Source organism: Callithrix jacchus, chromosome 10 (genome assembly GCF_049354715.1).
Source record: "Callithrix jacchus isolate 240 chromosome 10, calJac240_pri, whole genome shotgun sequence".
Taxonomy (NCBI): Eukaryota; Metazoa; Chordata; class Mammalia; order Primates; family Cebidae; genus Callithrix; species Callithrix jacchus.
In genome coordinates this window covers 112762701-112778645 of record NC_133511.1, presented here as the reverse complement: position 1 = coordinate 112778645, position 15945 = coordinate 112762701, and the positions used below count along the sequence as shown (strand labels likewise).

General features: G+C 44.3%; 2 protein-coding genes and 1 pseudogene across 26 annotated transcripts in view; 2 read left to right on the top strand and 1 right to left on the bottom strand.

The window, feature by feature from the left end:
* Positions 1–7860, top strand: part of FNBP4 (formin binding protein 4) — a 55676-nt gene extending 47816 nt beyond the window's left edge. For all 9 annotated transcript variants that reach the window (XR_013523410.1, XR_013523413.1, XR_013523418.1 and 6 more), the window contains 2 exons: positions 5511–5668; positions 6867–7860. Coding sequence is in view for 2 of the 9 variants with exons in the window: in XM_035262699.3 (XP_035118590.1) it covers positions 5511–5668; positions 6867–6957 (249 nt within the window). In the remaining 7 variants the exon portion in view is untranslated. The remainder of the gene's footprint in view (positions 1–5510; positions 5669–6866) is intronic.
* Positions 2664–3124, bottom strand: LOC108593852 (large ribosomal subunit protein eL42-like; annotated as a pseudogene).
* A 1135-nt stretch (positions 7861–8995) lies between the features above and the next one.
* The window catches only part of AGBL2 (AGBL carboxypeptidase 2), a 61140-nt gene continuing 54190 nt past the window's right edge, over positions 8996–15945 (top strand). For 3 of the 17 annotated variants that reach the window (XM_078340999.1, XM_078341007.1, XM_035262683.3), the window contains exons 1-4: positions 8996–9491; positions 9633–9768; positions 10015–10084; positions 13421–13555. In XM_078340999.1, the coding sequence (XP_078197125.1) occupies positions 9733–9768; positions 10015–10084; positions 13421–13555 (241 nt within the window). In that variant the 5' untranslated portion in view covers positions 8996–9491; positions 9633–9732. Of the gene's footprint in view, positions 9592–9632; positions 9769–10014; positions 10085–13420; positions 13556–15945 lie in introns of all 17 variants that reach the window. The other 14 variants (XM_035262690.3, XM_078341008.1, XM_035262685.3 and 11 more) reach the window with 12 other exon arrangements.

The following is a 15945-nucleotide window of genomic DNA, read 5'->3' as shown; positions in this document are numbered from 1 at the left end:
AAGTTGATTCTGACAGTTTTTGCCTGATTTTTCAATGTTTCTTTGAAGAGACGTTTATGGAGCTGTCTACTCTGCCATTTTTGGTGATGCGTACAGAAATTTATTATTATTATTTTTTTGAGATGGAGTCTCACACTATCTCTGGGGCTGGAGTGTAATGGCGTGATCTCAGTTCACTGCAACCACCTCCTCCGGTTCAAGCAATTCTCTTGCCTTAGCTTCCGAGTAGCTGGAATAACAGGTGCCCGCCACCACAAGCCCAGCTAATTTTTTGTCTTTTTAGTAGAGACAGTGTTTCACAATGTTGCCCATGCTAGTCTCAAACTCCTGACCTCATGATCTGCTTGCCTCAGCCTCCCAAAGGGCTGGGATTACAGCTGTGAACCACTGCCTCTGGCCTTTTTTTTCTTTAAAATAGGGATAGATGAAGTCTTATTATATTGGTCAGGCTAGTCTAAAGCTCCTGAACTCAAGGGATCCTCCCACCTCAGCCTCCCAAAGTGCTCCGATTACAGGCATGAGCCATCATGCTTTCCCCTGTAAATCTTCAATTACACAAGACATGACAGGATAGGGGCTGGTTGTGGTGGCTCACACCTATAAAACCAGCACTTTGAGAGGCTGAGGCACACAGATCACATGAGCCCAGAAGTTCAAGACCAGCCTGACCCACATGGCAAAACCCCATCCCTATTAAAAATAAAAAGAAAAGAAAAATGATAGGATATTTGTGGATTCAACCACTTGTTTGTTGCCCAAGTTGGTTCATGGTTCCAGAAATTATCTTGAAATGATATAAATAAATGCTGTCACTGGGTGCGGTGGCTCATGCCTGTAATCCCAGCACTTTGGGAGGCCGAGGCGTGTGGATCACGAGGTCAAGAGATCGAGACCATCCTGGTCAACATGGTGAAACCCCGTATCTACTAAAAATACAAAAAATTGGCTGGGCATGGTGGTGCGTGCCTGTAATCCCAGCTACTCAGGAAGCTGAGGCAGGAGAATTGCCTGAACCCAGGAAGCGGAGATTGCGGTGAGCCAAGATCGCTCACCATTGTACTCCAACCTGGATAACAAGAGCAAAACTTTGTCTCCAAAAAAAAAAAAAAAAGGTTTTAAAAATAAAGAATGACAATTAGGACAATGTCTTGAACAGATCATTGTCAAGCTATTAACTGTTAACAGATGCAGTTCTCCTGAGCTAATGTACTGTTTACCACTTCCATGCCTTTACTTCCACTGTTTTCACAACTAGTGCTCAGAATCATTTCCTTTATGAAGCCTTCCCTGGCACTATTCTCCCCAGTCTTCCAAGAGAGGTAATTTCACCTCCAGTCAATAAGTAATATTTTAGCCAGTCATGCTTTTACTGTCCTGTAAATAATACTTTAAAATTCCAGAATGCTAAAATAATATGTCATTTTTACATACCTACCAGATAGATAAAAAGCAGTGTTGCCAGGTGAGGTGGTTCATGCCTGTAATCCCCACACCATCTACTCGGGAGACTGAGATGGGAGGATCACTTGAGCCCAGATGTTTGAGACTACAGTGATCTATGCTCATGCCACTGCACTCCAGCCTGGGCGACACAGTGAATATTGCTCTTTCAGTCCGGGAGCCAGTAAATATAAAAAGAAATTGAAATGTCCAGCTTATTTTCTTGGGGAAGGGTAGGGATCTTATTCAAGAAATCTGTTTGTCTCAAGTGCTGGGAGGAAATTCAACTTGGGCCCCCACACCCAGTCCTCACGAGTACAGTATTTAAATATGTCCCTGCTTGTTGAGCCAGCATGACCCAGATAGGTCTTCAAACTTACATCTGTGTCTCTTAAAAACATAAGGATAAACTTTTCTTTTTTTTTTTTTTTTTTTTTGAGACGGAGTTTCGCTGTTGTTACCCAGGCTGGAGTGCAATGGCGTGATCTCGGCTCACCGCAACCTCCACCCCCTGGGTTCAGGCAATTCTCCTGCCTCAGCCTCCTGAGTAGCTGGGATTACAGGCACGCACCACCGTGCCCAGCTAATTTTTTGTAATTTTTAGTAGAGACGGGGTTTCACCATATTGACCAGATGGTCTTGATCTGTTGACCTCGTGATCCACCCACCTCGGCCTCCCAAAGTGCTGGGATTACAGGCTTGAGCCACCGCCCCCGTCCAAACTTTTCAAGAGACTGAGGCAGGAGAACTGCTTGAACCCAGGAGGTGGAGGTTGCTGTGAGCTGAGATCGCGCCACTGAATTCCAGCCTAGACAAAAACAGTAAAACTCTAAAAAAAAAAAAAGTTTAAAAAATTGGTTTTATCAATGTCTAATATATTTGTCAGATGCTCTCCCTAGGGCCTTGGGATTTAGCAGTAAATCAAACAGACCAAAAAAAAAAAAAACAAACCCTTATGCTTTTTTAGAACTTTTCTTCTGGCAAGGGTTGGCTTGGGAGATAGATAAGGGAAAAATATATCTATGATAAGTATTTTTAAAATAATTGAAAAATGAGTAAGGGGAGAGACTTATCTTTGGCAGGTAGTGATATTTCAGGTGAGGCAGTTAAGAAGGCCTCTTAGTTTTAAAAACATAAAGCCTCTGCTAGGCTGCCTTATTTGATTAGAAATGTGACAGTAGTGACAAAGCAAGCTAATATGTTGGATATTGGATATATAATTCTATTTTTTTAACATAAACTCAAGATTTTATTGTCTTCATAAAAGATGTCACTTAGAACTGGATCACTTGGCCCTTTCTCTTCTTATCTCCTCCCAATTCAAACTGCTTGCATCTTTTAATAGCCAGTGTTCTCTTAGATCTGCAGTTGAGCTCAGCGCACTCAAGCCTTAGCACAAAATGTAGTTTTAGCCTTTTTCCGGAAAGTCGGCTTAGTTTGCCCACCATAGCCACTCTGCTTCCTGTCATAGCGCCGCTTTCCCTGGGCATAGAGAGAATCCTTGCCCTTCTTGTACTGTGTCAGTTTGTGGGGTTGGTGCTTGCCACACTTCTTACAGAAAGTCCGGCAGGTTTTAGGAACGTTCACCATGTTTGCATGAGTGCTACCAGCACGAAAAATAATTCTATTTTTGACAGAATCACTTTTTCTCCCAGAGTCTCACTCTGACATCCAGGCAGGAGAATAGTGGCACAATCATTGCAGCCTCGAGCTCATGGGCTCAAGTTACCATCTTGCCTCAGCCTCCCAAGCAGCTGCGATTACAAGCCTGTGCCACCACACTAAATTAACTTAAAAAAATTTTTTTTGAAGGAACAGGGATTTGCTTTGTTGTCCAGACTAGTCTTAAACTCCTGGCCTCAAGTGATCCTTGTGCCTCAGCTTCCCAAAATGTTGGGATTACAGGCGTGAGCCACCACACGCAGCTCACAAATATTTTTTTACTATGACAGCACATGTTAGGCCAGGCCCAATGACTCATGCCTGTAATCTCAGCACTTTGGGAGACTGAGGCGGGTGGATCATTTGAGGTCAGGAATTCAAGACAAGCCTGGCCAAAATGATGAAACCCCAACTCTACTAGTACAAAAATTAGCCAGGTGTGGTAGCGTGCGCCTATAGTCCTAGCTACTCTGGAGGGTGAGGCAAGAGAATTGCTTGAACCCGGGAGGCAGAGGTTGCAGTGAGCTGAGATCATGCAGCTACACTTCAGCCTAGCAACAGAATGAGACTCCATCTCAAAAAAAAAAAAACCAAAGCAAGTTGGGGAAAGAAGGCCGGGCATGGTGGCTCATGCCTGTAATCCCAGCAGTTTGGGCGGCCGAAGTGGGTAGATTACCTGAGGTCAGGAGTTTGAAACCAGCCTGGTCAACATGGTGAAACTCCATCTGTACTAAAACTATAAAAATTAACCAGCGTGGTGGTAAACGTCTGTAATCCCAGCTACTCCAGAAGAGGCTGAGGCAGGAGAATCGCTTGAATCTGGGAGGTAGAGGTTGCAGAGAGTTGTGATCACACTACTGCACTCCAGCCTGGGCAACAGAGTGAGACTATCTCAGAAAGAAAAGGGAAAAAGTGCATGTTTATTAAAGACAATGTAGACAATGAAGGGAAGCAAAAAGAAAAATAAAATATTATACCATTATACCTTCTTAGAACTAACTGCATCATTGATTTTTTTTGGTGAGGGGAAAGGAAACAGAGTCACTGTCACCCAGGCTGGAGTGCTGTGGCGTGATCTTGGCTCACTGCAACCTCTTCATCCTGAGTAGCTGGGACTACAGGCATGTGCACCACGATGCCAGGCTTTTTTTTTTTTTTTGAGATGGAGTCTTGCACTGTCACTGGGGCTGGAGTGCAGGGCTGCATTCTTGGCTCCCTTTAACGTCCGCCTCCCAGGTTCAAGCGATTCTCTTGCTTGAGCCTCCCAAATAGCTGGGATTACAGGCATCTGCCACCATACACAGCTAATTTTTTGTATTTTTAGTAGAGATGGGGTTTCATCATGCTGGCCAGGCTGGTCTCGAACTCCTGACCTGCTGATCGCCTGCCTTGGCCTCCCAAAGTTCTGGGATTACAGGCATGAGCCATGTACCCAGTGGTATTTTTTATATTTTTAGTAGAATTGGGTTTTTTTCATGTTGGACAGGATGTTCCTGGCCTCAAGTGATCTACCCACCTTGGTCTCCCAAAGTGTTGTGATTTGAGACAGTCTCACTGTGTCACCCAGGCCGGAGTGCAGTGGTGTGCGGTCTTGCTCACTGCAACCTCTGCCTCCCGGGTTCAAGCGATTCTCCTGCCTCAGCCTCCCAAGTAGCTGGGACTACAGACGACTGCCACCACAGCTAGCTAATATGGCAATTTAGTTTGTTGCTCCTTTCAGCTTTTATTTTTTAGCTTTTTTTAAATCACTTGATAGGAACACTGCATCTATTTAAAACTTGAAAACAGGAACACTATAAATCTGAGAAGATGAAATAAAGGCAGTATTTTGAATTGCAGAGGATAGGGAGGTAAAGGAAGTTTTTATGACCTGATTTTATAAAATATCACATTTACAAAATTTATGGATTTTTTTTTTTTTTTTGAGACGGAGTTTTACTCTTGTTACCCAGGCTGGAGTGTAATGGCACGATCTTGGCTCACTACAACCTCCGCCTGCTGGGCTCAAGCAATTCTCCTGCCTCAGCCTCCCAATTAGCTGGGACTACAGGCGTGCGCCACCATGCCCACTAGTTTTTGTATTTTTAATAGAGACAGAGTTTCACCATGTTGACCAGGATGGTCTCAATCTCTTGACCTCGTGATCCACCCGCCTCAGCCTCCCAAAGTGCTGGGATTATAGGCATGAGCCACCGTGCCCAGCTAGCTTTATGGATTTTTAACCAAGCCTTTTCATTTATAGTTGGTAAGAAGTTTATGGCAAGAACTTAGAATGGTATTTACTTTCTTTTAATTTTAAAGTCTGCATATTCCTTAGAACTGGGAAAAGGATCCTGACCTCCATTATAGAGGACTCTTATCCTTATTTTATGTTTTCTATTCCTTTTGACCATTAACCTTTGTTACAGGCAAAGAAGAGTAAGACCAAAATGCCATCTTTGGTAAAGAAGTGGCAAAGTATCCAGCGTGAGTTAGATGAAGAGGACAATTCTAGTTCCAGTGAAGAGGATCGGGAATCAACTGCACAGAAGCGAATTGAAGAGTGGAAACAGCAGCAGCTGGTTAGGTAAAGAAAAGGGAACACAGATGGGTAGAGTAGGTTGTGGTTGTTAAAGATTCATTAGAAAAGATATTCTTAAAATTACAGCTTGTAAATTTATCTAAAAGTTTTTAATTTATAAACATGTTTTATTGCCTTATAGAAATCATGGTCTAGCCTTTTTTTCAAAATCAGAAATACCAGGCCGGGCACGGTGGCTCACCGTGCACTTTGGGAGGCCGAGGCAGGTGGATCACGAGGTCAAGAGATCGAGACCATCCTGGTCAACATGGCGAAACCCCATCTCTACTAAAAATACAAAAAATTAGCTGGGCATGGTGGCGCGTGCCTATAATCCCAGCTATTCAGGAGGCTGAGGCAGGAGAATTGCCTGAACCCAGGAGGCTGAGGTTGAGATGAGCCGAGATCGCGCCATCGCACTCCAGCCTGGGTAACAAGAGCGAAACTCTGTCTCAGAGAGAGAGAGAGAGAGAGAGAGAGAGAGAGAGAGAGAGAGAGAGGGAGAGAGAGGGAGAGGAAGAGAGGGAATAAATCGGAAATACCAGAGTTGTAAAACTTTGTCCTGTTGATTGTTGGTCTAGGGCAAAGGCTTGTCTTAACCCATTGTGGGCTAAGAAAAAACTTTAGTAGAATGTATTTTATTCTTCAGTGTGCCTTTAATGGTTACTGGAGGTATATTTATATAAAATAAAATAAGTCTGGGTGTGGTGGCTCACGCCTGTAATCCCAAGACTTTGGGAGGCCAGGCAGATCACCTGAGGTTAGGCGTTTGAGACCGGCTTGATGCAACATGGAGAAACCTGTCTCTACTAAAAATACAAAATTAGCTGGGTGTGGTAGCAAAAGCATGTAATTTCAGCTACTCGGGAGGGTGAGGCAGGAGAATGGCTTGAACCCGAGAGGCAGAAGTTGCAGTGAGCCGAGATCACACCACTGCACTCCAGCCTGGGCAACAAGAGCGAAACTCTATCTCTAAATAAATAAATAAAAAGCACGTATACATATACCTAAAATTGGGGAAGTGTTTGGTTGACCTATCAGAATGAAGAAATTGAAGAATATACTGATATTTGGCTGAGAAACAACAGTTTAGTAAACATAGATGTGATCCGGTTTTTAATTTCAGTTTGGTGTTTATTTTTTAGGAAATGAATACTTTTGTTAATTTTTCTTTGCAGTGATAATCTATGTGTTGTTTTCACAGTGGCATGGCAGAGAGAAATGCTAATTTTGAAGCCCTTCCTGAGGATTGGAGAGCAAGACTAAAGAGAAGGAAAACGGCTCCAAACACATAGTTTTAAAGTTTTTAAAACTTTTTTTGTATTATTTGTTTTGTGTTCAAAGTCTTAACAAGTTTTATTGTCAAATAAACAACAGATGTTATGGGGGAGACCATATGAATTTCCTGGGCAAGAGCGTATGCATACAAAGTTTCACTTCTGTGAAATGTAATTTTTCTGTTTTGCTAAAGGGTGAGGTGATTGGAATTGCTTGGACCATGCTGCATTTATTCTCATACTGGCAAACTTAGTATGTTAGGTACGTTAACTTCATCAGTCTTGAAGAACATGTGGCTCACGAATATGACACCTCTGTAGAGGACTCCCTGACTTTTTTAAAAGTGAAGGATTGACTTCTCCAGAACAAGTGCAATTCAGAAGGCAGCTCTGCATTCTACCTTGCTTCACTGGGATTATCTGGATCTCTTTCTGGCCTCTTCCTCTAGTCAGCTACGCCTGAAGTGCTGAGGTCTAAGTGGTTTACCTTGTGTTGGTAGATGGCCACAGTCTTTAGAGTAGTTCTCGTAAATTCTAGAACTGGTAGCTCATTTCGCACACTAGGTGGCATACAAACAGCAGCATTGGCAGCAGGTGTTCATATCCTTGATTTTGAGAATTTCCCCTCAAGTATGTGGCAGTAGATGTAACGAGACACTCTATGTATTAATGTCTCCGTTGTCTTAACCCTGTTTCAAAACAAAATTCACCTCCTTTCTTTATGTGAATGTATTCTCCGTAAAATTCCAGTATTTAAAAAGCAGTTTACCATTCTGTACTTTGTAATGTATCACAATCAGGTAAAAGTCACTTTAAACTGAGGAAAAGGCAAATTGTGTTTTAAAACTCTTTGTATTTCTCCAGTTTCTGACCTTGTAAATTTGTATATATGCACTAATAAAGCTTTTTTTATAATTCTGATGGGTTATCCTTTTGCTCATCAAAGCCTGTTATCTCCATTATGTAATCAGGACTTTTTTTTTTTTTTCTAAGCATATACATTGTAAGGGTGTGTGCTTTCAGGGAAAAGAGCAGCAGATCTTGAGTCAGGAATAGGGGAATGGTGGGGCCAGTTTAGACAAACAGGTTTCTAATACCAGATGGTGCTCTGGGACCTACGTTTTGGGGTCTGATATGTATAATATCTATATTATCTAATACCTAGATTGGATAATAGCCATATTATCCAATAGCTATGTTTAGATAATATTTGATCTACTTAATTCCTGGCAGTGATGTAATATGCTTAACATTTTGAATAAAAGGTGCTTTATAGCTTTTTCCCCACTGATAATAACATTAACAGGATTATATTCATAAAAAGTTAACCAAAGACGTGTTTGAATTTTATTCAAACATATAATTTAAAAACCCAAATCCAAATGTGTGATTTGAATTTGCTAGCTTTGTTTCTTAAGTTTTTCAGTGTAGATGGTAATTTTTGCGTCCTGGTTATGGAGTGGAGAGAATAAAAGGTCAAAGGAGAGGAGCAGCAGCTCTCTTAGAGCAAAGTATGCATAAGAATGATCTAACGCGGGCCGGGCGCGGTGGCTCAAGCCTGTAATCCCAGCACTTTGTGAGGCCGAGGCGTGTGGATCACGAGGTCAAGAGATCGAGACCATCCCTGTCAACATGGTGAAACCCCGTCTCTACTAAAAATACAAAAAATTAGCTGGACGTGATGGCGCGTGCCTGTAATCCCGGCTACTCGGGAGGCTGAGGCAGGAGAATTGCCTGAACCCAGGAGGCAGAGGTTGCTGTGAGCCGAGATCGCGCCATTGCACTCCAGCCTGGGTAACAAGAGCGAAACTCGTCTCAAAAAAAAAAAAAAAAAGATCTAACGCTAAGCAACAGGAAACGAGCTTGGAAATATGTTGAGGGCTGCTGGCACTGTACTCATCAATGCGGCTTCGATTCCCAGGCTGGGGCTGTAATGTATGAGGGGGAGAATGAGTCTGAGTCGCCGCTGCCCGGCAAGCTTATTGCTGACCTTCCTGGGGTTGCTGGCTCCCTCCCTGGGGGAGGGGCCTAGCTCCCCGGAAGCACCTGGCAGCCCCTCCCTTCTTCCGCTTCCCGCTCGCGGTTGCTAGGCTAGCCGGGCCCTCACAGAAAGCGGTGGTTGGCAGGTGCGGCGAGTTTGTCCCCTTTCCCGCACGAGGCTTAGCCTTTGTACGTAAGTGTGGTAGCCGCCTGCCTTGCTGGGGCTTCTCTGCCGCACCCATCTGTCCTGCTCGAGACAGGCCGCGGCGCGAAGGCGGTCGCACCCATCTTCTTGGGAAGTTTCTGCTCCCCCTCTCCCTCCTACCCTTTGGAAACCCCCTCACCACCTGCCCCGGACAAGGTTTCTCTGAACCTTAAATTCAGTTTTCAGGGCCCACTCTCCCGATCCCCTGACCTTTTCCCATCTCCCCCGAGACGACTCCGCCGCGTGTTCCCATCCCCATTTCTTTCACTTCTCTGTGGCGAGCATCTCCCTTCTCGGGGAGAAGGAAGCCTGGGGCCAGCTCCTTGGGAAGAAGAGGCAGGAAGACCCGCCGTCCTCCCTGTTTCAGGTGCACCTCCGGCCTCGACGTGACCACCTTGTTTGGCTGAGGAGAAGCTGGGTTGGCAGGATTTTCTGAAGTCAAGCGGGAGCTGGGGGGTTGCAGGGAGGTATTGGCAGTTTTTTCACTTGTCCTGTTCTGGCTTTGTAGCTTCTCGTGTGTAATCACCTGCCTATTTGGAAATTGGGCAGGGTTTGCAGCTAGATGCTAACGTCACTGACTAGTCTTCAGTCCACCATGGAGAAGTAACATGTTCCCAGCCTTGGAAACGCAGCTAAAGCAGGAGGTCGGTGCACAACACAGAAAGCCACAAATTTCTTCAGGGAACTCCACAGAAATCCGATACTAGATGAGAAGGGATGTTCTGGTGGCATCTTTTCCCAGCTGAAGATCTTGATCCCTACGATAGAATAATTCGTATGGAATGTGGTTCGCTGGGTGTAGTTTAGTCCTCTGCAACAACGCTCATGTACTTTTTGTTGAGTCTTATTGTTTGAAAACATCTTGATTGAAGTGGCCCTTCCTTTCACAGACTCATAGACTTCCTGATCCCTATGAAGACTTTATGTACCGTCACCTCCAATATTATGGCTACTTTAAAGGTAATAATACCATGTTCATACCTAGTATCACTTTTCCTGGGTTCAAGAAAATTGCTTTGTTAACTGGGAGAGTTGCACTTGGGTAGACTAATAAATACTTTGAACTGACAAATACTTTTTTCTCTAACATTAGTGAAAAGTACTTCCTTTCCCCATTGATCTGCAGGGTCACCTCTGTCAAGTAGACAGAGTCACTTAATACAAAGGTCTGTTTCTGGGCTCTCTATTCCAATGATCTGTTTGTCTATCCTTTACCAGTATCACTTCTCTTAATTACTATATGGCCTTAAAATAGTCTTAGTATCTGGAAAGACATGTCTTTCCACCTTGTTCTTCCAGAGTGTCAGCTGTTCTTGAGTCTGCCTTCCTATATACATTTTGCAATTGGCTTATGACATTTTATTATGAGATGGAGTCTCATTCTGTTGCCCAGGATGGAGTGCAGTGGCGTGCTCTTGGCTCGTTGTAACCTCTGCCTCCCAGGTTCACGATTATCCTGCCTCAGCCTCCTGAGTAGCTGGGACTACAGGCACATGCCATCATGCCCGGCTTTTTTTTTTTTTTTGAGATGGAGTTTTGCTGTTGTTACCCAGACTGGAGTGCAATGGCGTGATCCCGGCTCACCGCAACCTCCGCCTCCTGGGTTCAAGCAATTCTCCTGCCTCAGCCTCCCGAGTAGCTGGGACTACAGGCGCATACCACCATGCCCAGCTAATTTTTGTATTTTTAGTAGAGACGGCGTTTCACCTTGTTGACCAGGATGATCTTGATCTCTTGACCTCGTGATGCACCCGCCTTGGCCTCCCAAAGTGCTGGGATTATAGGCATGAGCCACCGTGCCTGGCCCTTCCCGGCTAATCTTTGTTTCTCCTTCCCCCCTACCCCCGAGATGGAGTCTCACTCTTTTCTCCCAGGCTGGAGTGCAATGGTGCAATTTCGGCTCACTGCACCCTCCACCTCCCAGGTTCAAGCAATTCTCCTGCCTCAGCCTCCCAAGTAGCTAGGATTATAGGTGCCCACCATCACGCCCGGCTAATTTTTTTTATAGTTTTAGTAGAGACAGGGTTTTGCCATGTTGGGTCAGGCTGGTCTCCAACTCCTGACCTCAGGTGATCCACCCCCTTTGGCCTCCCAAAGTGTTAGGATTACAGGCATGAGCCACCATCCCTGTCCTAATTTTTGTATTTCTAGTAGACAAAAGATTTCACCTGTTGGCCAGGCTGGTCTCACACTCCGGACCTCAAGTGATCCGCCTGCCTCAGCCTCCCAAAATGCTGGGATACACCACACACCTGTAATCTCAGCACTTTGGGAGGCTTAAGTGGGCGGATCACTTGAAGCCAGGAGTTCCAGACCAGCTTGGCCAACAATGGCGAAACCCTACCTCTACTAAAAATACAAAAAATTAGCTGGACGTGGTAGCATGCGCCTATATTCCCAGCACTTTGGGAGGCCAAGGCAGATGGATCACAAGGTCAGGAGTTCAAGACCAGCCTGGCCAAGATGGTGAAACCCCATCTCTACTAAAAAATACAAAAAATTAGTTGGGCATGGTGATAGGCACCTGCAATCCTAGGTACTCGAGAGGCTGAGGCAGAGAATTGCTTGAAGCCAGGAGGTTGAGGTTGCAGTGAGCTGAGATTGCACCACTGTACTCTAGCCTCGGCTAGAAAATTAAATTTAATTTTAAAATAAAAAGAAAATTAAATTTCTAGTTTGCCAGATTCAGCAGATACCCTTAGGATAAAGTGGCTTTGGGTTTCATTGATCCACTGCCACTTTGATACTTGCTTTCACCTGGGTTTGGCTCTCTTGGCAGCTGTAGGGGCAGAGGGAAGGCTTTCCTTCCAGTGTCTCTGAAAGTTTGACTGACTGGTAATGGACAGACTAATAGGAGAAAAAGGCATACAAATTTATGTGTATGTGGACATATGATTCTCACAAATAGGAGACTCGAAGTAGGGCCAGATTGTTGAAGTTTAAATACCCTCTTAATAGGGCAAGAGAAGGCCAGGCGCGGTGGCCCACGCCTATAATCCCAGCACTTTGGGAGGCTGAGGCGGGTAGATCACGAGGTCAAGAGATCGAGACCATCCTGGTCAACAAGGTGAAACCCCGTCTCTACTAAAAATGCAAAAAAAAAAAAAAAAAATTAGTTGGGCATGGTGGCACGCACCTGTAGTCACAGCTACTTGGGAGACTGAGGCAGGAGAATTGCCTGAACCCAGGAGGCAGAGGTTGCAGTGAGCCGAGATCGCACCATTGCACTCCAGCCTGGGCAACAAGAGCAAAACTCCATCTCAAAAAAAAAAAAAATAGGGAGAGAGAAATTCAGGGAGGAGGGTGTGCAGGCAATTGTGAAGGGTAATTTTCAGGAGAAAGGAATGAGCTCCAAGAACCATGTCCGGGACAAAGTTCCTCTGAGCTTCCGGGAGGGGTGGCAAGAAAGTGAGGGGAGGAGCTTCACTGAAGAAAGGTTGTCTTATGCAAATAGTTGCCCAGATAATCTCTCAGAGTTGCCCTCAGAATTGATGACAAGTCTCTCTGGATGTGGTGCCAATTTTTAGTCTCCTCTTTGGTTGTTCATCTTTACTGGTTATTTGATGAGATTCCTAGGGAAGGGAACTTAAAACAACTACTTTTCTTTTGGAAAGAAGTTTCCTTAGTCAAATAAGGAATTCCAGAGAGAGTCCCTTCCTGCTCTTGGGGTAGTGGGGAGACAGGAGAGGTCAGAAAGTCCTTGATTCTGAGGCAGCTTCTAAGACTTTTCTGTTTTATTTTTTCAACTTTCATTATAGATTAGAGGGTACATGTGCAGGTTTGTTACATGGGTAAATTTTATATTGTTGAGGCTTGGAGCCCTTTCTATATTTAGTTCAAACTGTTCAGTATGCCAAAGTGTTCCACCTTTGGGCCAATTTTTTTTTTTTTTTTTTTGAGACAGGATCTTCCTCTGTCACTCAGGCTGGAGGGCAGTGGCCTCCACTTCAGGCTCAAGCAACCCTTCCACCCCTGGGCTATCATTATCTGAGTTCCAACAAAGCCCTTGTAACTTCAGGATCTTTCTGCCTCCCAAGCTTTTTCTCACTCTACTACACCAGGCTACTTCTCAAGTCTCCTCTTTACATGCATTTCCCCAGCCATAAGGTGGGGATAATTATGCTTCACTTACGTAAGTTGGAATGTGAAAGCTCTTTGAAAAATGCAATGTATTCATTGCAAAGGCCTGTGGTGGTAGGTGGTAATAAAAAGAGTAGTGGCTTGGTATTGACCTAGATGTTAGAAGTGATGAGTCAACCTTACAATAATAACTTTAATTAAATTGCCTATTTTTAGCTCAAAGAGGCAGTTTACCAAACTCTGCAACGCATCAGCATATTCAGAAGAATAACCCTCGATACCTGTTGAATGGCTCTCTAGGGGAAAAAGATGATTTGATACCAGACACCCTGCAAAAGGAGAAGCTTCTATGTGAGTAATAATCAGTATGTGTTAACTCCGTAGAACCTCACTGCCTACTAACTCCCCTGAGTATTCAGAAGAACCTTGTCTAATATTGGAGAGGCAGGGGAGCAGCCTTGGCCTCTGTTTCTAACACCCCATTCAAAACTTCTCTATAAATCTTTTTTTCTTTTTAGACAGAGTTTTGCTCTTGTCACCCAGGCTGGAGTGCAATGGCGCAATCTCGGCTCACCGCAACCTCCACCTCCTGGGTTTAAGCAATTCTCCTGCCTCAGCCTCCCGAGTAGGTGGGATTACAGGCGCGCACCACCATGCCCAGCTAATTTTTTATATTTTCAGTAGAGACAGGGTTTCACCATGTTGACCAGGATGGTCTCGATCTCTAGACCTCGTGATCCACCCGCCTCGGCCTCCCAGAGTGCTGGGATTACAGGCTTGAGCCACCACGCCCGGCAGAACTTCTCTCTAAATCTAATTTGGGTTATAGGTTTAAATTAAAATACTGTATTTTCCGGCTAGGCATGGTGGCTCATACCTGTAATCCCAGCACTTTGGGAGGCTAAGGTGGGTAGATCACTTGAGGTCAGGAGTTTGAGACCAGTCTGACCAACCTGGCAAAACCCTAGATCTACTAAAAATACAAAAATTAATTAAAAAAAATTTTTTTTTAAAGAAAAAAAAATTAGCCAGGTGTGGTGGCGCACACCTATAATGCCAGCTACTTGGGAGGCTGAGGCAGGAGGATTGCTTGAACCCAGGAGGCTGAGGTTGCAGTGAGCCAAGACTAGGCAACTGCACTTGAGCCTAGGTGACAAAGCGAGATTCTGTCTCAAAAAAAATAAAAATAAAAGAAGAGTAATACACTTGGCATGGTGGCTCACACCTGTAATCCCAGCAGTTTGGGTAGCTAAGGCAGGCAGATCACTTGAGCACAGGAGCTTGAGAACAGTCTGGGCAACATGGCAAAACTCTGTCTCTACAAAAACATACAAAAATTAGCTGGGCATGGTAGCAGGCACCTACGGTCTCAGCTATGTAGGAGGCTGAGGCAGGAGAATTGTATGAACCCAGGAGGCAGAGGCTGCAGTGAGCTTAGATTATGCCACTGCACTCCAGCCTGGGCAACAGAGTAAGACCCTGTCTCAAAAAAAAAAAAGAAGTAATACATGGATTTTCACAGTTTTGATGGATGTGCTTACTAAGACTTTGCATAAGAGCAGTGGAAAACAGTTCTAGCTAGCTTACACAAAAATAATTTTTTTGCAGAGACACAGGTTTCTTCTAAAATCCAAGGGGAGAAATGCAGTTGAACTTCTCCCTCAAACCAAACATTGACCCATCCCTCTTTTCTCTACATTCCCCCACAACCCCCTGCTTATCCCCAACCTCCACCCCCAATCCTCACAGCCGCACCACCTCCCATCCAAGCTACCATTATTCAGCCTTCTAATTTGTCTCCTGGCTTTTCTCGTTCTGTGCTTCTCCCTCCCCAATTTTCCACATAGCAGTTCTTTTTTTTTTTTTAGAAAAAAATAAAAAAAAGAAAAAGAAAAAAAAAGAATGAAAGAGAGAAAGAGGAAGAGAAAGAGGGAGAGAGAACTGGAGTGTTGTTTTATTGCCCAGGCTAGAATGCAGTCTAAAAATGGGTATTGAAAATCTCTTTTATGCCAAGAATTGTGCTTAACAATGGAGACAGGAAGGAATAAGGGAGGAAAATAACAAACAAGCAGCCAACCAATATTTCATTTAAACCTGTGAAATGCTATGCAATTACTGAGGAGTGATTTACTTCCAATTATGTAGTCACTTTTTAAAAAGTTTTTTTATTTATTTTTTATTTTTTGAGATGGAGTTTCGCTGTTGTTACCCAGACTGGAGTGCAATGGCGCGATCTCGGCTCACCACAACCTCCGCCTCCTGGGTTCAGGCAATTCTCCTGCCTCAGCCTCCCGAGTAGCTGGGACTACAGGCGCGCACCACCATGCCCAGCTAATTTTTGTATTTTTAGTAGAGATGGGGTTTCACCTTGTTGACAAGGATGGTCTCGATCTCTTGACCTCGTGATCCACCCGCCTCAGCCTCCCAAAGTGCTGGGATTATAGGCGTGAGCCACCGCACCCAGCCTTGTAGTCACTTTTAGAGTAGGTGTGATGTAGTACTGATAAGAATGTATGTTTTGTGTATTTGGGGTGGAGAGGTCTATAAATGTTTATTAAGTTTACTTCTTCCGGGTCTGAGTTCAAGTCCTGGATATGCTTGTTAATTTTCTGTCTCGTTGATCTGTCTAATATTGACTATGTGATGTTAAAGTCTCCCACTATTATCGTATGGGAGTCTAAGTCTCTTTTTTTTTTTTTTTTTTTTTCTTTTTTTTTTGGGCGGGGGAGGAAGGCAGGAAG